At 38.4% G+C, this 24,945-nt stretch overlaps 1 protein-coding gene and 1 long non-coding RNA gene across 3 annotated transcripts; one reads left to right on the top strand and one right to left on the bottom strand.

Moving 5' to 3' along the window:
* The first annotated feature begins 3,619 nt into the window (after positions 1-3,619).
* Positions 3,620-13,937, top strand: LOC104602290 (uncharacterized). The gene is made up of 5 exons (XR_736056.2): positions 3,620-4,324; positions 4,427-4,542; positions 12,688-12,789; positions 12,886-12,943; positions 13,514-13,937. It is a non-coding gene; the product is annotated as an uncharacterized LOC104602290 (long non-coding RNA).
* A 751-nt stretch (positions 13,938-14,688) lies between these two features.
* On the bottom strand, positions 14,689-23,166 carry LOC104602289 (Golgi SNAP receptor complex member 1-2-like). 2 transcript variants are annotated; one of them, XM_088895761.1, is made up of 6 exons: positions 22,779-23,166; positions 21,233-21,420; positions 18,977-19,066; positions 18,783-18,854; positions 15,035-15,164; positions 14,689-14,954 (listed from the first exon to the last, which is right to left on the bottom strand). In XM_088895761.1, the coding sequence occupies exons 1-6, from the start codon at positions 22,915-22,917 to the stop codon at positions 14,857-14,859; spliced, it is 717 nt and encodes a 238-aa protein (XP_088751887.1). In that variant the 5' UTR covers positions 22,918-23,166; the 3' UTR covers positions 14,689-14,856. The 2 variants fall into 2 exon arrangements, with proteins under 2 accessions (XP_088751887.1, XP_010264211.1); XM_010265909.3 differs by having other exon boundaries at positions 21,233-21,429; positions 22,779-23,165.
* Positions 23,167-24,945: the final 1,779 nt, after the last annotated feature.

Below are 24,945 nucleotides of genomic sequence, written 5' to 3'. Positions count from 1 at the left end.
TATCTTTTTCCTCCTCTAGTTTCATGATATTTAAAGTCTCCTAGATCACTATGTATAAGTTGTAATAATTCAGTTTCCCTTTGTACACTTTTATGAGGTTTCTTAGTGAATTTTGCTTCTATACATATTTGGCATTTTTCATTTGTAAAGTTAATAGGAGCATTCAAAACCCCTAATTTACATAGTCGTTTTAAATAAGGAGCACTATGATGTTCTAGTCTAGCATGCCAAATATTAAAAGATTCAACAATACAAGCAAAAGAATAAGCATTTTTATTCAAAACAATATCAGAAATATTCAGTACAAACAATCTTCTAGCATTGTATCCTTTTCCAATAAAAACATTATTTTTAGTTAACACGGCCTTGTCTGCTTCAAATGTGAGATTCAGTCCTACTTTGTTGAGGAGTGCTCTCGATACCAAGTTTCATCGGATCTTTCACACATGCAACACATCATTCAACATTAGAATTTTTTTTAAGTCAGTTTTAGGAGCACCTTTCCTTTGCCAATGACCTTCGAAGTTTGTGAGTTTCCTATGAAGACTTACTCTCCCTCAGACTGAGTTGTATACTCATAGAAACTACGGCCCCCACATATGTGCTTGGTAGTACTGGTGTCCAGTACCCATTCCTTCGGCTTATCAACTAAGTTTGCCTCAACCACCATGGCTACGATAACATCCTTAGTCAAATTGACTTTTTGTTTCCCAGAGTCCATCTTTCGATATTGGCAGTCTTTCTTGTAATGTCCAGGTTTGCCACATACATAGTAATTTCCTTTCTTTTGCTGCTTCTTGAGTTTTTTATCATTTTTCACATTCAAATTCTTTTTTAATTTTGTAGTCTTTTCCTCAACCAGATTGGTTTTGGAAAACTGATCCTCATCTTTCTTTCAGTTTTTTTTTTTCTATCTTAATTCAGACTACTACTTGGTCTAAAATAATGCCCTTCCTCTTATGCTCCATACTAGTCTTGAAATTATTCCATGTAAGTGGTAGTTTCTCTATGAGAGAACCGACAATGAATTCATCTGGCAGTATCATGCCTTATTTTGCTAGTTCCCCCACAAGAACCTGGAACTCATCTATTTGGGCAGACACATCCATGTCTTCTTTCATGGTGAAGTGCAAGAAGTTGGCAATTACATATTTCTTATTTCTAGCATTTTCCAAAGCATACTTATTGTCCAAAGCATTCCAAAATTCATAGGCATAATTGTAGGAAGAGTAGACATTATACAATTCATTGGACAAGTAGTTGAGGATATGGTTGGTGCAAAGGTGGTCAGTTGTAGACCAATGTTCTGCAACAACAGAATGGGTCGATTCCTCCATGTTTAGTGGGTTCGGTTTGGCTAGAGCAAAGGCTACCCCTAACTGCTCTAAGGCAAATAGAAAGCGTTGTCTCTAACGCTTGTAGTTAATTCCATTAAAAGGTTCAGTCTTAGAGAAATCAGGAATCGTTGACAGTATCCGATTTCTCATGAAAGGGTTAGCAGAGATAGGTTCCATAAATGCGGTTTTAAGATTGTTGTAAAAATAATAAAGAAGGCAAAATGGAACTTATCAGTAATCGCTTTCCAAACCGGAACTTGCAGGAGTGTGATGTTGCAGAATTGTGAAACTGAGAAGTTGCAGAGAGAAAGAGGACTGAGTCGTGCCACTTGGTCACTCTCCTTAAAACCGCATTTACCCCCCGCGCGCACGCACTGCGCGGCAGCGGCACCACGCGCAGCACCGCGCGTGCCGCGCGCACGCACACCAGCTGCAACAGCAGAGCGGGGACCACACGACAGCTCATAGGGTGGGCCCACCCTTATCCGGACACGACAAGAGAACGCGCCTTATCCCATTCTCCCTTATCTTATCCCCTATTCCTTAGAAGGAATTATAGTACCATTAAAAGTAAGTAGTCTAATTAGAAGTAGGAGTTTTGAGTCCGTTTAGGACTAACCTAGCCGAATCCAACAAGGAACCCTCCTCTTGTAATCTCCTATTTAAGGAGACGCTATTATTGAATGAGGATATCGAATATTCAGTCAAGAAAGAGAGTAAAGGAGAGTTCAGTGATCTCTTGGACAAATCACCCCTGAGATAGCCAAAATAGGGCCTGTACGCAAGGCCAAGGGCAAGGAAAGATCTGAGGTTCCTACGGTGGAGCGACCCGTGACGCGATCCTACGCTCGGGCCCATAACAGTGCAGTTGGGTGATCGAAAATCGATCACCAAGATAAAACAACCCACAGGCCACTGGTAGGCGTGCACTCACTTACCAGACCTCTGCGAACCATAGAGAGTTGATGCTCAAAAAAATCAGAGAAGAGAAGATTGTCGAATGAATTGTGTGTGAAGACTAGGTTAACCAACACTCCTTTTATAGAGTGTTCTCAAACCTAAAGGGACACAGAGGTGTCCTTTCAGACAAGAGCCTCTTCAGAACAGTGCACCTGTTCGAAGAGGCACAAGAAGAAAGAGACACAAAGTTCAAAGTTAAAAAACAAATTCAAAATTCGAAGAGACACCTGATTGAAGAGACACAAAAACATTTAATTCAAAATTCAAATCTGGTAAAAAGCAAAAGTGATTCGGTGCATCGCCTGTACACACACACACCCCGGCCCGGCCTAGCTCGGCTCGACGTACGTGTGTGAAAAGCACCCCAACCCCCCCTCACATGCATGGAATATCTATAGTGCTCTCCTCTTATGGATCCCTACCCATAGAGTGAGCATAACTATAGATATACTCTACTTTCACTCCTTTCCCAAACAATGTGGGACAAGGAGTCTTCCCATGCATTCAAGAATGGAAGAGAGATTCTTGAAATTTTGAATCTCCCTCTATCACTACCAAACAGGGTTTGCAATGCGAGTCAATAGGATATTAGTGAAAACTTCAGAGTCATCCTCGAGACCCTGGCCCGATCCATAATCACCCTTTCTTTTAGTCCAAAGTCATAGGCCAAAAACTTGGCCCTGGTTTGGGCTCAAGCTATAGCCCTTATCTAAGTACTAGGCCTGGCCTGATCCATGATCACCCCTTCTTTTAGCCCCACTCTTATCCGAGCCCAAAGACGGATAAAAATGATATCCAATTGTTTAAATTCAAACTCAATTCCATTTAGGGTCTATTTGGTTCGCAGTTGGAATTGGAATCAGAATCGAAACCGAAATCCACCAAAATCAAAATCGAAATGGTCCATTTCCATAATTTGTTTGGTTCAGATAAAAATGAGAATGGAAATTGAAGTCAACAGGAAAAGGAATGGCCATACTCTCAAATGGAGCAATTCCATTCCAAAAGAAATGAGAATGGGATTCTGATTCCACACAACCAAATAGTTGGAATTCAAATAGCTCATTCTGATTCTGATTCTAAACCCCCTATTCCTGCGAACCAAATGAGGACTTAGAGTTGTTTGAATTTGATCCATAAAATATGAATTCACCTTATCTAATTTAATTAGATTCAATTTAATTAATTTACATATATATATATATATATATATAAGCTATAAAAGCTTATGTACTATGCATCCATGAGTTGGTTAAAGTTTGATGAAGTAATTATTTTAAACTCTGGCTGCGTTAGGAAACAATGCAAATGCCGCGGTTCCAATTTTCAAGTGTTTGGTAATGTAACATGTATGTATTGTGCAACGGCGGAATTTTGCATTTTCAGTCAGTTTTAAATTGAACAAAAGAGGGAAAAATATGCATTCATTTCTTGGATACAAACTTTTACGCTCATCAATCAAGAGGGTAAACAATGCAAATGCCGTAGATACGTGGTTTCTTGATTGGAGGGAAAAACAAATCGGACGTGTAAAATTAACCTCCCGTCCCCGGTCCTCCTCTCTCTCTCTCTCTCCCTGTATCCCCCTCCCTCGCTCCACCCCTGTAACCAATTCATCTCTACCTCTGCTTTCTTCTCAAAATATATTATTATTCAAATAGTTCTCTTCCGCCTTTCCTCCATCTTAAAGCCCATTGAATTGAATATTCATCATCATCTTCTTCCTGGCTTCGAATTCATCTGTGACCTGTCTCCAGGCCCTGTGTTGTCATCCGTCTCACATAGCCACAAAGCATCACCACTCCTCTCGATTAGGTTTTCTATTCTCTCAACGAATTAAAGGGTGTAATTTGTTTCTTCTCAAATCTTGGAGAACTCAATAACAAGATAGGCAGTTAGCACGCACAGGATCGAAGAAGTACAAGGCATTGTTCACGACCGCATTGATAGATGCTATCGCAAGCTTCAGCTTCGGACGGACTTCCAGCTCCTGGCGATAGTAAATAACTTGAGTTTGTTCAATTGGGGTATCTTACTGAATACTTTTCTTGTTTGCTGATTCAATTAAAAAAAATGCTTACGTGCTTTAGTGCAGTAAGATTAATAATCATTCTATCTGTTTTATACAGACGTGCCAATTTTCCATCTGCTTATACGAGGGAATCTGGTTTCAGTGGTTCAACGTTCAATGACATCATCGGCATGTACCTTGGAATGGCTCTCGCATATAAGGCAAACTTTATAGGTGTGTTTATTGGCTAAAATACTTTTGTTACCTAACACGGAAAAACTTGGTTCCAGTGTTAGCACCCTTGCTCAGAATTTCCAAGCCCTTGTTTTGTTTCCTGTACTCTTTGTGCATAAAGAGTACAAGAAATAATTTCAGATTATTAATACTTAGGGGGCGTTCTTTTTTCGGAATTTGAGAGGGGAAAGTTAGTCAATGGGATTTTGGTTCCCATTGATCAAGAATCCCATGTTCTTTTTTCAAATTTATATGGGGACCATAGAAAGTTTATTTGGTGACCCATCTCTTAATTGGGTAAATAACTTTCCCACCTAGGGGGAAAGTTGCCAACACTTGAATGAGACAAAAATGCCCCTTTTAATAATGAATTTTTATGGCTAAAATGGTCATTGCCTTATTTACATGAGAAATAAAAGAACACAGATAAATGCAATTACCCGGGTAAGTGTTTCCTAGGAAAAACTTACCCAGGTAACTGCATTTACCTGGGTAAGTAACTTACCGAAAAGCGAACGAGCCTTAGTATTAGAAACCAAGATGAAGTTTTGTGTGGAACCCCACCTGGCCTGACCTTGTGACAACAAATAATCCTGAACGCAGGATTTGCAGCCAAGTTAATCACATTGAGAATATGCTGGTGTAGGCAATGGGCAGACATAATGACATATAAATAACATGAAGAAAGATGTGAATATATTTGATTTTAATGGAAATCAATGCCATGGAATGGTTACCAGTTTCTATGTTGAGAGAAGTCATAGAACACTATGATTTCGGAGCTAATTGTCAGGTTAGAAGTCCAAAGGGATGTTTGATTTAGTGGTAAAGCCTATCTGATCAGTTTGTGAACAGTCCCATTGGTGGTCTATTTATTTCTAGCAACCCATCCATAAGGTGGATTTTTTTTTTTTTTTTTTGAGAAAAGGTTAACCATATTTCATTAGAAGTATCAGGAAGTACATGAGCAGATGTACTACACAGAAGAAAGAGAACTCAAACAGCAGAAAAGCAAAATTACAAAGGGGGAAGCCTGTTGCTGTACAGATTTTCTAATCTTGTTCCAATTTTAGCTAATCCATCTGCAATATGATACAACTCCCTCGGTATCCACAGCAGTTTTGCTAATCTTGTTCCAATTTAGCTAATCCATCTGCAATATGATACAACTCCCTTCGTATCCACAGCAGTTTTGCATTTATATTTTCCAAGGATCTCTTGCCTCAGCCAGATAATGACTCAACCTCCAAGGACCCCCCTCCTTGTCCTTCAGCCATTTGATAGTATTAGCAGAATCTCCTACAGTGGATAAGTTCTGAATACCCAATCTTTTTATTATTCTGATTCCAGTGAGAGCTGCCATCACTTCAGCCTTTGTTGAATCAGCATTACCTATTGGGCCACTGAAAACTCAACAGATATTACCCAGATCATCCCTCAAAATACCCCATATCCCAGCTATACCAGGATTGCCTGCAGCACTTCCATCAAAGTTTAAAATCATCCCTCCTTCATTATTCGATATCTGTAGTTTTTGGATTGGTTGAGGGTAGGTTGGAAGAAACAAGTTCGTTTGGATATTTCTGTTAAGGTCATTGAGAGAGAGTCCTTGGAACAGCTCAGAATTAGCAGTCCAAAAATTGCAATAAAAGGAGATATCTGAAATTAATTCTTCAAGAGATCTGATTTTGTTGTCAAATATGCGCATGCTTCTTTCCTCCCAAATTCCCCACAATATTGCATGTAACACAGTTTGCCAGTACACTTTACCTCTTCTACTCAAACCTGATCCATGCCACTGATTGAGAAACTCTTGAATATGCTTTGGAGAGGCCCAACTGTATCCAGTCAGGTTTAAGAAATGCCACCAAATCTTTTGAGAGAAATTGCAATGAATGAGTAGGTGATCAGCTGATTCACCTTCTCTTAGGCAAAGCACACAGGCATGAGGAGAAATATATGATCTTTCCCAGATTTTTTTTCTGAAGGTCACAAGTATTTATTCTCTGTAGGCACGCTTCCCAAACAAAGAAGCAAACTCTTAGAGGAATATGGCTGCTCCACATCTTCTTGGAAGGGAAAGAGGAACTCTGTTCACCTGCAGTTAGAGCCTTGAACATAGATTTGGAAGAGAAATCACCATTTGGGTTGAGAGTCCAAACTCGGGTGTCAATGGAATGAGGGGAAGTGTAGACTTCTTTTATGGAAAGAAAGAGGTTCAAGAGGTCTGAGATCTCAGTGTCCCTTAGGGGTCTTCTCAGGTTCAGGGTCAAGTTGTTATTAGTAGGTAAATCTGGGATACAAGAGGAGACAGTTGAATCCTGGTCTAAGGAAAGATTGAAGATTCTAGGGAAGGATTCTGCTAGAGTGGTGTTCCCCCACCAGAGATCTTTCCAGAATTTTATTTTGTTACCATTTCCCACTTTAAGTCTAATGAAAGGAAGGAAAGAAGGGTGAGAAGAGACTATACCTTTCCAAGGATTTAAATTCTTTACTTGGTTCAAATGAAGATTATTGTCCCACCCATTTGTATTTGTTCCATATTTACTAGAGATGACAGCTGCCCAAAGAGCATTGGACTCTAAAGGGAATCTCCATAACCATTTGCTCAAGAGAGAGGTGTTTTTCTCTTTTAAATGGCCAACTCCCAATCCTCCCTCCTTCTTTGACTTACTCACTTGATCCCAACTTATCAAGTGGTTTCTATTCTCCCCTCCTCCATCCCAAAGAAAGTTTCTTTGGATTTTCTCTATGAGATTACTCACTTTAGATGGAATTTTGAAGACAAAAAGATAATAGATTGGTAAGTTAGCTACAAAGGCCTTTAAGAGAATAAGTCTGCCCCCTTTTGATAGGTAGCATTTTTTCCAAGAAGCTAATTTCTTTTCACACTTCTCCACCACTGCCCCCTTTTGATAGGTAGCATTGGTTATTACATGTTTCGTTACTAAGAATCTTGGAGTTCTGATTAACGCTTAGCTTTTGGGTATTTTCATTTCCAGATGTTTGTTCTACATATTTTTGTAAAGGAGATGGAAACATCAAGTAATTCCAAAATGTTAATCAATGAAGGTTAAGATAGTTGTATTTAAGGTGATCATCAGCACTCAAATTTTGCCCAAGATATGAGCCAAATCTTTTTGTTCTGTTTTTTATTTTTGGGAAATTATCTAAATCCTCCTCTGATTTTCTTGAGAATGTCTAAAACTTCCACTGACTTTTAGAAACCTCCAAATAATCCACTATTAGAAGGTTTTATAATTCATATACTTGTGTCTTTTCTTCTGGTCTCATAAAAGTAGCACACACTATGTAGAAATAATTTTTAAAGGACAAGAATGACCCCGATCCACTTGACATCATCTCATCTACTTTTTAGCATGGTAAGAATATCTCTAACACATGCTCACTAATCCATTTACACACTCTCTAGTCTCTATCTGAATAGGAAAAAAATCTATAACTAAGATTGTACACCCTCTATCTGTAGGGTCATGAAACTAGTACCATTTGATCTTTTTTTGTTGACCAACTTATCCAAAGTCATGCTCATATGTCATAATAAGCCTTATACAGTGAAGATGCAAGGAAGAACATTGATCTGACTATCCATTTTATCTAAAATAAAAGAAAAAAAGATTTGACTATCCATTGGTATAGGCATGGGCCACGTTGGGCTGGACCAGAATTTGGGTGTATGTCATTAAGTAAATTATATTTAATATAGAACATTATATAGTATATGACATTTAATATATGTTAAATTTATATCAACATAAAATATTATATGCAATATATTGTGTCTTTTGGATAATATATTATATAAACACCGAGCTGGAAATGATCACCCCTATCTATTGGTATGTCAAGATCCAAACACTGATCAGATATGTCCATTTAATGCACCAGCACCTAACAATGGTCTTCCCAAATGCTCATACATTTTGTTAGTTCCGACAGTCCCTCATTTGTATTTGGTGTTTTGTTCATTTGCAAAAGATCCATTATTCAGGGTATTTTGAGTATGTCAAACTATACATGTTTGGAAAGTGCAAAATAGATGATGGGTGCTGTAACTTTGCATTTTCCCTTTGTCATTTAAAGGAACAGCTCCAATAGGGGGCTCTTTGAGGTATATAAAAGTTGGGGGAAATTTTAGACATTGTCAATAAAGTTTTATTTTCTCATCAGTAGACATTGTTAGTAAAGTTAATGGTGATCTTAGATAATTTCCCTTATTGTATTGAGGATCTATGCCTTAGTGGCTTAGTGTAATCCACTATTCCTGCAATACATTGAGTATGAAACCAATTTGTTTATCACAAAGTACCTTGTCCAGGTGTTAACAATAAAAAAAGTACCTCGTCCATATGTTCTTTGGAGCATACCAAAGATCCAAGGTTGGACTTTTCTGCATTCTCAGAAAATCACCTGTTAGAGCTTCCAGTATGATTACAAAACAGTCCCATTTTCAAAATTGGAGATTCCTACCATGTCAATCTACATATAGATAAAAAGAGTAAGTAGCATGATATTTGACTAGCTCAAATAAACAGGTTGATATAGGATTGAGAATGTCCTTGATTAACAGTCAACTCTACATGACACAATGGTATTAGCAATTCATTTGTTCAGGTTCCAATGGACCCACCTCCCCTAAATGATATATTGAGCTTGTCTAAGGCAGGTATCCTCTTCTCTCAAACCTGAAGAGAGAACACCATATATTAGAGAGGCTATCTTGTGGAGTATTTAGGAGGAAAAGAATGGTAGGAAACTTTAATGATAAGAAATTGAAAGTGAAAGGCCATTACCCAATGTTGGTCTCAGATATCCAGGGTCTTGGGAGGGGTAGGCTGGGTACAGTCCTAATCTTTGGCATTTTTTTTGCACAAAGTGACCGTTCTCAGACTCGAATCCATGTTCATGCTTGACAGCATGGGATTTTACCATTACATCAAGCAATGATAAATAATTGAAAGTAAAAGCCATAACAAATCTGATCATAAGAGTGGCTCATTGGCTAGTAAGAAGGCAAGACTTTAGGGAATCATATGAATCTATTCTGAAATGGTGGTTGTCTACAGGGCTTTCCCCCAACTACCATCCATGTCAGCAGATTCACTCTCCACCTATGCCAATGTCCAGTGAAGCCTGGCTTTGATGGTTGTTCATTGGGCAATCTTGGTTCATTAGGAGTCAGAAGAAAGCTTAGAGGAGTCACAGTGGTCAGATTATGGTGATCTTCATTATCTTCATTGGACATGTTATAAGATTTTGGAATTTTGCACTAAAAGTGGAAGTATCTACATGATATGACACTCTTGTACAGGAGTTGGAATATCACAGGGTTTTTTCTGTTAGTTCCATTAAATAATAATGAATACAATCTTTATCTCTATCTATTGGTAGTTTTTACCTAGTGATTGCCTCTTATTTATTTTTCCTTGCTTCAATATCTATAGATGTAATACCGAATTAAATTGATTTTGTGTCCAACAAATCCCATGTCCAACTATTTGCAAATTTCACTTTTCTCATCTTTTCTTGGTCAGTAAAAATTCCCATTTTCTTCTATGATATTTTTTCTATCCATCAGATGTTGTCTTTAATTTTTGCATTTCTGTTGTTTTATTCTAAGTGCAGATTTGGGAAACAAATTGATGGACCACATGGTAAATCTAGTCAAATTGTAACATCATGTTCAACAACATTTTCATGTAACTTATTTGACATGTATTTTTGTTATGAATGATTAATAATTTTGTTTGCAGAAAATGAGAATGGATATATGTTCAATCAAACTTGCAACAAAATAAATGAAAACTTCAACTAATCTGAATTTCATTTGGCTGTTGGAAGCTCCAAATATAGTTACCCTTGGATTCTGACATTCCTTGGCTTGTTTAAGTCTAATTTAGACCTGCAATAGATCAGATCTGCACTGGATCAGGTAGACCTGGTCCCTATACAGTAAGAAAATATATAGACCCATTCCTGATCTACATAGATATAATCAAGCTAGCCCTATTTTTGATAAGGCTTGCTGGATCTGACCCAATAAGACGTCCTGGTTTTCTCTTTCCAAAATGTCTTAAAATACTTATATATATATATCCCCTGAGAAATAAGAAATATAGACATTATTTATTATTTGAGGTTGTTACGTGTAAACAATGAAAAATATCCAAAAGGTAAGAGGTAACATTCTCATTTAATAATATGCGTATACATGTATAACATATGTTAAGTTCAAAACAAGGTAGACCTAATCCTGACCCTATGGGGCTCAATACCCAGTCCAAGAAATGGCTCATTGAAATATGGGTCTGTGTTATACCCTGTATAATAGGGTAGAATTGGTTTGTGTCTGTCAGATCTAACAGGCCAATTTATAGGTCCAAGTCTAATTGGAAAATCTTGGTTGCAATGTGGTAACTGGGACGTGAATATTGATCAGCTCATTTCTTCTAATTTGGTTGACATAGGTTGGCCATGATTATAAAGATGATTCTTATTTTTCCTATCCAGATTCTTAATGAAACTAACTTTGCAAATGTTGTTCTCTTTGGGTTCATACTCACATGCGGTGATCTTGAAGGCCCAATCATTGAATATTAATATTTGTGATGCTATTTTAGATCTTCCTCAGACCAAGGTGGTCTCTACGTTTTATTTTAATCTCCAATTTCCAATTCCTGCAATGTTAAACCACATGGGATCCATCTAGGACTCCCTTTTTTCTCATGCTTTTTCATATGCTTTCTACCATGCAAATGGTAAGAATCTTCAGTAACTGAGGCTCTCTTTGGTTGCAATAAAATGAAGATGAATGATTTCCAGGAGAATGACATTATGAACAGAGGTGGGTTCTCCCAATTCATATCTCACTTCACTTGTATACTTCTCAATCATCCAAGTTTATTTGCAAGTTAAATGAAACATCAGAGACACGAGGAAGGTGATTTGTTTTTCTAGTGAATATCGTTTTCCAAGGAAATCATTTCTTTTCCTTCATTTTACATGCAGCCTTTGTGAGGCTCTAATGCCAAGAATGATGTATCAAATGGTGCTGATCTATGAAGTTCTATATTTGGAGTAGGAATTAATAGAAAAGGCAAATCCCTTACAAGTTATGATACACCAGATACAACTCCATTAACACATAAGAATAGAATAATAAATGATCTTTATCTATTTTTTAGTAATCAGTCTTTGTAGCTAAGCTTTAGATTTATGAGGATTATTGTTTTACCAAATAATTTTTCATATTCTTTCTTCCATTTCCCTTGGAGATTCATAAAGTGCAATCAGAGAAATTTATTTTCAAGGTCTTCAATAGATCTTTTAATTGTTTTTGAGAGTGGTATATCCCTTTTAGTTTTATGCTTTTATTCAACTGAGATGAGTTTGGTAGCAATACTAAATTATTTCAAACAACTTTTAGATACTGTTGATTCATGTTATTCAACCTTATTCAGCACTCAAACTATGTTTAGTTCCACATGAATAAACATATTTTTGTGAACATTTAGTAAGAATATTCACCTGTAATCCCATGCATTGTACTGTCTAGGTAAGCTTCCACAAAAAGAGTTGCAACTAACAATCTCATTCACACAAACCTTTCACAAAACAGACCAACCAACAATTCCTACCTGAGGATGTCGCTTCCATTAAACCTATACAGAAACATTTCACAAAATAGGCGCCTCCAGGCTACAAAACACCTGACACATCAAAAGATTTCTGCCTTGCTGTGAGATTGAGAAATGTGGACCTTAGATTTAGTATGAAACTTGTCTGGTACTTGATTAGTAACTGATTTATCTTTTTGTTGGTAAGCAAATGAAAAGATAGAAGTTCCTTGGTTTTGTCTACCAAAAGTAATCAGGAACTGAGTCACCTTTGGAGATGGTTCACCCATCAGAGGAAATATCACCAAGAGGTTTCTTTGGCAGTACTAGGAAGTGATACAACTGATCTAGAATCAAATTGACAGTTCAAAATGCCACATATTAACTTAGGCCGTATTTGGCAAGCCTTTTTTTGTGGGCTTCTGGGCTTTTGAAAGCCTGGAAGTCCAAATTCACATATTTTTCTCACCCTTTTGTCCCTCTCATAGCTTCATTGTTCATGTGCCAGATGCACACGCTTGCAGAATGAACATGCCATTTTGACATTATACCATCATTTCTCAAAACATTTGGAGTCTTAAGCAAACCAAATGGAACCTTCAACGTTCAGGTATGTCCTCTTCTACCATATTCCTCCTCTTCCTCCTGCTTCCTTTTTTTGGTCTCTTTTTTCTTCTTTGTGACCTGATCGTTTTCAAATTTGCAGAGAACCCATCTAAGGAACATTGCTACAGTGACCAAAAACAAGGATTTTGGTGCCACAGGTATAGTCAACATTGAATCACCTATGTTTCTTGCATCATTCATCATAATCTCGCAAGGGTTTAGGATTGTTAAGTATTTTGAAATATTTTGTGAAATATTTGTTGGGCTTGAATGTTGGGATTCGAATGTTGAAGATTTAGGGGTCTGAATTGATAGTTTGAAAGTTGGGGTTTGAATGATAGCAGCCAAGCGGTCTTTCAGCTTTTCTAGTTTTCAGAAGATCTATGAAAAATGTTTCAACCAAACAGTCTTTGGTCTTTCAAGATCTATATGCAAAAGCTCATCATGTCTTTTGGCTGTTAGATCTATTGAAAGATCTTCCTAAAAAGACTTGCCAAACAGCACCTTAATGACTTAAAAATGGTAAAGGATCAATTCTGCCTTAAGCTTCAAATCCAGTTTGTGAACTGTCATAGATTCCTATGATCAATAGCTTCCTTCCAATTATGGTGATAGATACAAATATTGTGCAATTTATAGAACTCATAATTTTCTTGAATATTATTTGCATCATCCAGTTCTTTCTTGTTGGAAGTGTTAATTAAATAATTATAAATTCTATGGTACAGAGACACCCCTAGAGCAGAAACCAGAACAAAGCGGTTCATCTTGCTGTCCAGAAAGGCCTTACTAGCTCGGCAATTCTCACAGAAGAGTTTCCAGACCGACTTTCAAATGTTTTGGTTGAAGATCATCACATAGTTACGTTTTCAGTTGATGTTGCTTTGGGTTAATCTTGTAGTTGTTGGTTTCTTTTGTTTTTGTGTGTAGGGTACTTTTATCTTCGTTTTCTTCTGTCCGTGGTCTTGGTTGTAGCTCCTTTGGGGAGATGTTTTATCTTGTTTCTAATGAATTTCATCTTTTCAACCAAAAAAAAGGCACTCTAGAGAGATGGTACCGAAGAACACTTTCCAGTACTAGTTATAACCAATGCATAGGGTTCGTTTTGTTTGTCTTTCAAACATATAATTCCTGAGTAATAAGCAGGTTTCTCAGTTTCTCACTCTTAAAGAGATCACGGATGTGCCCAAATCACTTTCCTTCTATATGTTTCTAGCGTCGTGCATGCCAATGTAAAAGAAACAACTTTATTACGTGGGATAATTGAGTAGCATAGTAAAAGGTAGAACATGTAAGGGTGATTTTGTTTTGCAACAAGGGTATGACAGGTAACTTGGTAAACCATCGAAATAAAAGGAAAAAAAATAAGAGTGAAATAAAAGTTACCTAGAGAAGGTGAATGTGACTTTAGAGAAGAATGAATGCATAAAAGAACAAAGAGATGGAGAGTATTTTGGTTTAAAACTAGTTAATTATCCATGCACGGGGTATTATAATATAATACAGATCATTATACATTTGGGAGACTAATAATTAGGTTTAGTTTGTGTTTAAGTAAGCAACACGCTTTGGATCTAGAATAATGGGACTTTTATTGTTTAGGATTAGGAAACCAGATTAGATTTGCTTTGTGATGTATGCTATTATTTTAATATTGGATATAAAACTTATTTAGGAGGCGGGTGTGTGATATATTAGGATGTACTACTATACATCTTAGGCTCTGCAAATATGCAAATGGGATGAGAATCCTATTGGCTAGGCGCAAGAACATGTTTAATAAGTTTGTGGGAAGAGCCTTGGTGCCTATAGGACCTCATCATCCCCTATGCAAATGCAGAGTGCCCCACCACAAAGACTGTTTATCGGAACGGGCTCAGTGATGCGAAGTAGTCGGAACAAATACAATATTAAGTGGCAAATTCATTATCCTTGGTACTGTTGTTATACAACAATTCAGTTCATGGATAAACTCAACTGTCAAAACTCAAAAGACGTCCGGACAACGGATATCCGTCTCCATCTTGTTTTGAACACATTGTGAAGGCAAAATTTCTGAAACATGATTCTTTTATTTGGAGAGCCAGTATATAATCAGGAACAATGTGCAACCTGCAATGACAGCAGAGAGAATGAGAGTATCTCTAGATCGCTTCCTCTTAATGGCACCTGCAAGGTTGAGATGCAAATATTAGTAACTTTAGTAGGGTTTCTTGTTATATACATGAATCAATGGAGATGCAAAATACCAAGAAGGCCACGGATGACGGGGAACTTGTCACTTAGTTGCTTGACTTTCCCTTGAACATCTCCAAGTAAAGATCGTTGGGAGCCCAAAACTGACCTAGTAGCTTGAGCTTGATTTATCACATCATCAATCTGCCCAGAACCAAAGTGTAAAATTGACAGGTAACAGGCATTTCATGCTGCTTTAACATTAGCCGATAGTTGATAATTTTGCTCAAACAAGGTTTTCACACAAATTTATGGTGCTTAAATAAATAATTCAGTTCCATGCAAATGGGCAAATTAATCAATAAAATTTACTGATGAGGGCAGATTTGGCCCTCCAATGAAATTGCGACACGTGGCATCTCGTGACAACTAGTTAAACACCCAGGCAACAACTTACCAAGTTGGTGTCCCACCCGGGCACCGGTTTGGCCGGCCTGGCGTGACCTGCACACGGCCTACGGGCGGCCTGCGCGCGACCTGGCATGGCCTACACGCGGCCTGCCCGCGACCAGGCACAGCCTGCGCACGGCCTGCGCGACCTGGCTGACCTGGATCGGCCTGGCACATAATCCGACCTGGCCGACCTAGCCTCCCATAAGACGCCCACCGATAAACTCGATATGCATACCCCCCGAGCTCGGTATCTCACCAAGGAGCTCGCCAAGGATCTCGGTAGCTCACCAGAGCTCACCAAAGAGCCAGGCAACTCGGCAGAGCTCGCCACAAGCAGCTCGACATATCTCCCCCGGGCAGCTCGCCACTTGTAGGGTAGCTCGGTACAGGAGTAGTTTGGCGTATCGCAGGAAGATCTCCTGCCTGACAACCTAGACTAGACACCGACCTGCCGACTAACACAGGCGCCGACCTGACAACCTGGCCTAGACACCGACCCGCCGACTGACACAGGCGCCGACCTGACAACCTGGCCCAAACACCGACCCGCCGACTGACGCAGGCGTCGCCCTGACAACCTGGCCCAGGCGCCGACCTGGCCGCCTGACACAAGCGTCAGCCTGACGACCTTGAGGAGTTCACCACCGTACCCCGGTTCTGACGGGATGTGACGAGTCTTACCGTTTGGAGGCTTTTCACCCACCTAACTTGCGAGGACTCCGGTATATAAAGACCTCACCCCCCAAAGGGGAGGGGGAGGGGAAAAAAGGATGGTAACCCCTGCTCTCTAGCTCTCTCATTTCTCTCCAAGCTCTTTGTAATCAGAATGCTAACTTAGGCATCGGAGAGTCCCTGCCGGGAAAATACCCCTGGGTCCTCTGATTCAATTCTCGTAGGTCCCTCAGCTCCCGCCGCCTACAAAGGAGAGGAAATTACCTCATGCAGAGGGTAGCCGGGTTGTGCTGCACCAGGGAGCTCCATCGTCCTCTGAGTTGCAGGCCGCCTAGGAGCAGGTCAAATGACGAGTCCACCAGGGAGCTCGCCACCAAGCAGTTCGCCACCAGGGAGTTCGCCACCAGGCAGTTCGCCACTAGGAAGCTCGCCACCGGGCAGTTCTCCACCAGGGAGTTTGCCACCAAGCAGTTCGTCACTAAGTAGCTCTCCACCAGGGAGCTCGCCACTAGGCAGTTCTCCACCAGGGAGTTCGCCACCAAGTAGCTCATCACCAAGGCACGTCACCACTGGGTCAAATAACGAGGTACTTAGCCAAAAAAATTTATACATCACAAAAAATGGTACGTGACCAGAAACGGTTACATCATTTACTACTTACCTTATCAATCATCGAATTAAGAAAAAGGGATGGACAAACCTAATCAAATAAATAAGCCATTTACCTACCAAAAAGTTAAATAAAACAAACAGGCCATCAAAACGAGAAACCTCAACATTGAGAAACCCATATAACTGCAAGTTTGTAACTAGTTTAATTAGCAAATTTTGAAAACCTTAAGCAAGAACGATAGCATTAAAGATTTGAGGTTGCTACTTAACCGTTAAACATCTAAAGTAGGATAAAGAGGAAGCCTTAGGTGTGCCGTTCTGCAAAATGCATTTAATAAACACCATAGAGTACGCAGTTTATGCTACTCACTTCTTGTGCTGTGTAGACTTGGATTTAATATTATGCAATAAGACATCAGGGTTGACTGGTTACCCGGGTATTTAATATTTTCCCTCCACGCTCTTAAACAATCTTGACATACAAGTAGTTTGGGCAGTATTACAGTTTACCGTGTGGTACAGCTTTCACTTTTTTTAATATGGTTAATAATTAGCTGATTCCACAACTCTGTTAGAAATACTCAACATTTCTTGCGAGAGATTGATTTATGCTCTCAAGATTTCCTTGTGGTTCTTTTCATGCTTATAAGGCATATTAGAACTGATTCTGTTTATTTCAGTTTATTTGGTTCCCAAAATATTTGAATGCTATTCTTTATCAAACATAAATTGATTTTAAATACAGAACTAGAGGTATGAAACCTTTCACCAATTGTTGGCTGCAAAACAAGAATGCCATTGAATATTTGTTTTTAACTAACAGTAGGCATTATAAATTAGCTGGCCAATTAGATGATATATTGTGTATATGGAAAAGTCTTGTTTCATAAAATGGATGGCATTAATCAAGTGCAACATGGGAACATGCTTACATTTATTTTATTTCTATGATTGCTATCTTCAAGAAGGTTTTTCAAGGCAAGTAGGAATATTCATTGAGCTCATTTTTTTATGGTAAAAGATAGAATTTATAAACAGACAAAAGAGAACCTATAAATGCACCAAGGCCAAAAGAAGACCAATACATAGATTATAAAACGACCCATCCCAAAAAGATCAGAGTGTTGGGCCTGGCATGCTGTTGGTCTGGGTCAATTTTGCTTTGTGTTCATTGAACTCATTTTCAAGGGAAAAAATAAAGGCTGATAATGAGAGGTCTGATTTGCCTTTTTCCGGTGAAGGAGAGTTGTATTATTTTATGACACATTTCCACTAGAAATTCTGGAGATGAGATGGGTACATATGTTTGGCCTATCTAAAGGGTTCTCCAACAAGGAATCCTTCATGCTGCCTCCAATCCCTTACTGCTAATCTTTAGCTAAAACCCTTTTTGGTCAACCAGATTGATAAAACCTCTGGGAAGTATTTGCTTTGTCTCAAACTACAGCATTTTTCAGATCACAATCTATAACTTCTGACTCTGGAAAGTGATCTAGAAACCTTTAGACCTTGAAGAACAACAATAGTTGGGGTGAACACCAGAAAAAAACCTGGATATTTCAGAATAACGGGTTACTTCTTGAAGAATGAATCATGATATCAGGGCTCCTACTCCTAGTCATTCCCCAACGAACATAGATTAGTAAGGTTTTTTAATCTTCCATGAAATGTTGTAGCAATGATACTGAAGGAGCATTATAAGCCTGTCATGCAGATGCTACCTTTAAAACATACTTGATCAAATTCAGATTCTAGACTGACTGATTGAAAGACTTAAAACCACAATTTGAGTGCTTCATTTGGGTAATCTATATTCTGTGAATAAAGAAATGGCTAAAAACCAATCAATGCACATTGTAGAACAACTACCTTCCATATATGCTACAGAGAACATTATATTCCAACAAAATTGAAGCCCAAGAATGTGACCTGTAGGTTGTTGTAAATATGAGAAATGCTAGAAAAGTAGGTTGGTTGATATGAAGACATACAGAGCAATACCGGAAGACATGCAGAGTAGAAAACCTATCAGGACAATGGTAGGAAATAAGAAATATTAAGAAATGAAAGAGTATTTGGACTTACATGAGCTATACTTCCATGTATAGTAGCTCTCTCTCTTAATAAATTTGCTCTTGGTGAGATACTCCCAGACATCTGGATCAAATTAGAACCAATAAGATGGAAAACTAGTAGGTACTATTGAAAACAAATAAATAACACAAAACTATCAAGAGATAATCAAATGGAATCAAGTAAATAAAAAAAATCTTGTTCACCTTATGTTCACTTATATCATCCTTCACAGAACTTAGAAGCTCAGCATGCTCCCTCATGGAGTTTATATTTCCCTTGATTCGTCTAAATTCCTATAGAAACAGATTTCTCTTCAAAGACACTGAAGGTGACCTTAATCAACTCATAAAACAGTATAAAAGAATTTTATGAAAAAAAAAAGACTAGAAGAATCATGCAAAATATCCCAGTTAGCAAAGAAGAATTCAGTGTATCATGATGAGCCAACTTGATTGCCATGAAAAGAAGCTAAAAAGAATATTGAGGAAGGTGAGGAAACTTTGGAGTTGTCTGATTTGTACTGGATTCTGACATGGTGCAGGTGTATGGGGTTCTATTGGGGTTTTGTCTTCATTCATCTTTTATAGGAGAACAAAATGAATCTTAAGTTTCTGAGTGGTTTGTGCCACCCATTGAGAGAGGATGTTGGTTTAAAATTTATCATATGGCTGTGCTTGAACAAGGAGAGATACATTGACTATTGTTGATAAGTAAGAATACTTGAGATAAACTAGAAAGAAACCAGATGGTGAAATAAATTAATATTTCAAGGACCCAAACGATCCTTTCTTATAATTTAAAGCTTTTGAGTAGGTCCAAGACTATCTATAAAGCATCTGGCTTGAAGATCTCCTGCAAGAATTCACATAATGGTTGGGTTTGGTTCTCTGTGGAATTAGAGAGACCTTTAGAGCAAGGTTCAAGTTTTCCTTCAATCTTGGATAGCAGTGCCTTGGGGAGAGAGGAGGGGAATTCTGTGGAAGGGATTGCAACCCACTCAGACTGATCCCTTGTGCCAACTTCTCCATCTATTCTATGTGATACTTCTTCCAACCCTTGTAGCTTAGAGCAAAGTGGAAACGGATTTGCAGGTTGGAAAGAGTTCGGGATTGATGTTTGTTTCGTGATGGGGATGAATGGGCCCACAAGACTTTCCTTGAGTTAGAACAGAAGTATTCGATGCCAAAGCGTTCTGAACAATCGTGGTATGACCTGATGGATGAAAGGACCCCTTTGGAAAAGTCAAAGGAATCAAAGGACTGCTGACAGTGATGGCAAGATGGTCTACTATTTAGGGGTATTCCGGGCTCTAGAAAGTCAAAGGAATCAAAGGACCTTTTCCTTGATTCTGAAAAGTCAAAGGAATCAAAGGACCTTTTCCTTGATTCTGAAAAGTCAAAGGAATCAAAGGACCTTTTCCTTGATTCTGGCATTGGAAAAGTCAAAAGTGATACCAAGAAGGCAACAAGGGGGTCCAAAAGCACTAAAGGTAGGGAAGAGGTGGTAGAGGCAGATTGTGTGTAGTGAGAAGATAGCTTGTGGTGAGGTTGGGGGTCTCTTTTTTTTGTCAATAGATTGTATAAGCTTTTTTGGTTCTGGGCCTGTCTTTTTGTTTGGCCTTGTTTTTCTTGGTTTGTAAAGTGGTGTTTGGGGCTCGTGGTTCTTGCAGTTGGTCGAGCTGATTGTATCTTCTTTCTTCTCATCTAGCATTCATGTTAGTTGTAATCCTTTCAATCACAATTAACATCTCTCCCTCTCCCTCTCCCTCCCCCTCCCCCTTCTCCCACACACACACAGTAGAAAGAGAAAAAGATTTCATTAAAAAGAATTACAGCTATATCTTAGAGGACATATAACAGTAAACAAATACTTTAAAGCCCATCCCCAACAAAAAAGTTTATGCATACATACAGCCATTGTTGAGTTAAAAGTGTGATACATCTCACAAAATCCAGGTTAAGCTGTTGAAGTTTCTTTGCTATCTAAATACCCTCTGAAACCAATTAATGCATGACTGATATGGAAGATTAAGCAAAGACAACTAAATTTTGGAAAATTACGATCAGGGAGGGTTCAAAATATCGCAACATATAGGTACATATTGACTGATATTTATTGGTTTTCCGTTTTCAGGGTCACCAATATGCTAAACACAGAGAGTTTGGACATCTGGCCACTTTTGATGGATAATATGCTTCCTGGAGATGTCCTGGCTCAATTCCTGAAACTTAAATATCTTTTAATGGAAATGTATCATCCATTGGAAATGTGCAATACACAAAAATTGTGTATCCCATGGATACTTTGAACCTTGAGCTCAGGCTTAAGGGAATTTATTTTAACTTTCAGTTAGATAATTGAAGGCTTTGGGATTTGGAGTTATGGATTATAAGTGTTGAGAAAATATTAAGAACCTAATTACTATAAACACTCTGGAAGAAAAGCAAAGGTAAACAAACCTGAGTAAACTCATGAAGTATATCTCTGTGCCTTGCTAGTTTCTGTGTTACAGAGGTAGTAGGTGCTGCAGATGCTGCACATCGGCTCATGGCATCATTGGTATCAAGTAGCTTTTCAAGCAAAGATTGAATCTCCATTTCCATAGACTTCCAGGATCTGCTGGACCCAAGAGTTGGTGACCCAGTATCTGCATAGCCTGAAACATTAATACAATAAACATAATGGTCAACAACCAGTAAAGCACTCTAAACAGCTCAAGCTTGAAATTGTGAACAAGAAGCAGTATCAATAAATTAATATAACCTCCTATAAAAGCAATGCCATTTACATGGTAGGTGTTTGACATTGGTGCTGGGAACATCACACCGTTTTCTGAGAAAAGTGGTTCTGGGCAGGTGGAGTTGTAAGCACCATTTTGTTTGGTACCAGTGGAAAACACTGCTTATTTTTTGTTTGGAACCGGTGCTGCCACATAGGCTTTTTTTTGAGAAAACAGCACTATTTTTGTTTAGTACCAGTGCTAGCAGCAACGTTTTCAACATTGATCTTATTATCCAACGTCCAAGATTATGCCACATTGATGCCATGTCATTGCATCATTGGCAGCAATGCACGGTTTTCCCAGAAAACATCAAATTTTGCATTGCTCCAGACCACACTTTCCCATTTTCCAAGGTGTGGTCTGGACTCTGGAGCAATGTTTTTTTTTTTCTGAGAAAACGGTAGCAAACAAGAGGGCGTTCCTTCCAGAACTGTTTTCTCTGACGTGGTGCCTACATGGCACCGTTTTCTCAGAAATGGCAACGATGCCAAAGACCGCCATAATAAACCAAGCCCAGCTGAAGCTTTAATTTACTAAAACTAAATACTATAATAACGTATATAAACTAACTATTTTCTTTAATTCCCCTTTTCCTTTTTTTTTATTTCATTTCTTTCTAATTGAGTAGCATATAGCAGTGAACTAGATCTCTGATCAGTTCAATTTTCATGTCTAAAAGTTCACTATTCTTTTGAGATTTCATGAGAGATTTTTCATATATTTTCTTTCCGACAAGGTTAACTAAATTGGTTTGCAAAATATAGAGGTTTTTAAGTAAAAGAACAACTCTATCGTATCATAGAGGAATCTATTAATGGGTTCCAAATAATCTTCGGCGCGAATGGGAATACATGTAAAATGTAGGCATTAACTCATGCCCAGTGATCCAATTTCACGTGGAAAATCTTTTTCTTATTCCTAAGTCATTCACTGGATTGATCCATTAGAATTTGTTAGATAGATTTATCCCGATAAAACGATGTAATCTGAATCGCATACCCGCATATGATATTAACCAGATTTATACCACCAACTAAAACACAAAAAAGCCCCAATACACCAGCTTTGATCTCCCCATTTGGATCCAACTATTTCCAAATCCCGTTACCCGACACTAAAACGTTCCAATAATCATGTGCAGCCATTGGAATTTAATCTTGAAGAAAATCTAATTTATGTTTTACAGAAACACGGATTGAAGGAAATAGATCAAGAAGACATACCTCCTTGGGTAAACCTTGCTCCGAGCTTAGTATAGGAAGAGAGCTTGACATCAAGATCACCCTCAATCTTTCTGGCCTCTTTCCTCAATTCCTCCCAACCTGCCTCCTGCAACTCTAGATTTAGATCCGTCATTCGCATAAGCAATCAACCCTAGCCTACTCAGGCTAATTAATGATTATTGTTATTATCTCATCTGGTTGTTCTTCTATGTCATAGTGGTTATTAATTCTGTTAATATAGTTTGAAGCTTCGAATGGCCATTCAACCGCATAATACCACTATTGAGCGCTCTCTCTATCTCTGTGTGTGTGTGTGTGTTCCTCAGTCTTTCGTTCAACTCGGACTGAGTGATAATAGAGGCATCTACCAAAAAAATGAAAAATCCAAGAAGATAAAAGACCATCTGCTTTATATAAAACAAACCTACGGGGCCCAATCATTTCACGGCCCAATACGCTAGTTCAAACTTCAAAGACTGGTTTAAGAGATAACGGGCCAAGCAGAGCCAAAATTTCTAGTAAACTAAGCACTACTGCACCAGAACCTGTCCAATTTCTGGCCCAGCCTAGTTAGCGTCTGTGGTTAATCAGCATAGATAATAGAGTAATTAATAGACTTAAAATTTTGGGTTGGCCCAAAACCAGTCACTTGATGCCACTTTTCAAGGGGGGTATGTAATTGATTCTTGATCCATAGGCCGTGAATGGGGTTGCATGATTCAAGGATCAGAACCCATTATTATCAAATAGGATCATCCATACACCAAAATAGACGACTTTTATACCGTGACAAGTAAAAAATCTTGGACTCGCAAGTATCTGCACCCAATCCGTCCCTCCCAGCCAAGACCCTCTGGATAGCTTTGGATCATCATTGGTAATGGTTTTTTTTTTTTCTTGAACTTTGAATGACAAAATTGCATCTTTTACACAGCTAAAGCACGAGGTGGGAGACATCCAATCAATCTATTGGGCCCAAGGTCCATTTCCTTTGTTTGCTTCCATGTAACCAAATCTAACGTCATATGAAGAATGGAATCATTATTTTTGCTAATTAAGATGAATGATTCCATTCTTTTTCGTTTTGCTGTATATTGGAGGCGTTTATCATATAAATGTTTATCTGGAAAAGTTGTTTTGTTGGTCAGTTTTTGGGCGTTCAAGAAGCAGCCCATAAAGGTACTTTCCAATTCAGCAATAATAAACATGTTTTCATGGTTGGCTGTTTGGTGGGGTGTTTCAACAAACAACCATATGGGTGATTCAGTGTGACGCTTTTATTTGGTATTTGGGTGTCATTCAGCCGATCTAAAGATCCAAATTATTCATGCTTGCACATAATGGCCTATTTTGAGATCCAACGGTGGATCTTGGATGCAAGCCACATCCAACGGTCAAAATGACTTGTATTGGTCCTCAAAGTCTGAAATTGATATCTAAGGTTTATCTTATATGCAAATTATCCCTTTTTTCTCCTCAACTCATCTAAGCCTTGGTCCCAACTACTTATGGTTGATCAACTGAGCATACAGTAAGAAAAAAAATTTCTACTTAGAGTTAGACAATGGTGTTGTGGAAATACTTACCGAACCAGGCACAACATCACCATTTTGGGTGAGGTCCTTTTTTTTTTTCCCAAGGAAAAGGAAGCTTCACTCCATTAATGGCAGTGGAGCTACCAATGTAGGAATAACAATCTCACACCAATGCCATTTTTGAAACATTCAAACACAAATTTGCAAGACATACCTTTCAAACTGGATCAGAAACATGACATGCCACATCAGCAAACACGTCAACACCAGCTAAGCTCAATGTTTCGTTGGGGGAAGTGAGAATTTAACGCTTCCCCTAACAGTTCCGTCCACAGAAATCAATATATAAACATTTATCTGAGTTTATTCGATAAATGATGAAACTAAACAGTGGTTTTATACCCAATAAATGCCAACGCTGATGTGGCGGTGTTTATTGAGAAAACACCCATAAAACCAAACATCCTCATAGTAGTTATTGCAGACAAAGGTTGAAAGTATTGATGTATGTATTGTACAATCCATTTTCAAACCATCGATACACCAATGAGTTAGGACACGTAGTGACTTCATATTAGGGTGAGGGTGTTGATAGAGAAAGTGAGCAGGAAATCTAGTTAGATATTGATTTG

Source organism: Nelumbo nucifera, chromosome 1 (genome assembly GCF_055504915.1).
Source record: "Nelumbo nucifera cultivar China Antique chromosome 1, China Antique-T2T, whole genome shotgun sequence".
Lineage (NCBI taxonomy): Eukaryota > Viridiplantae > Streptophyta > Magnoliopsida > Proteales > Nelumbonaceae > Nelumbo > Nelumbo nucifera.
This window is presented reverse-complemented; position numbering and strand designations above follow the sequence as displayed.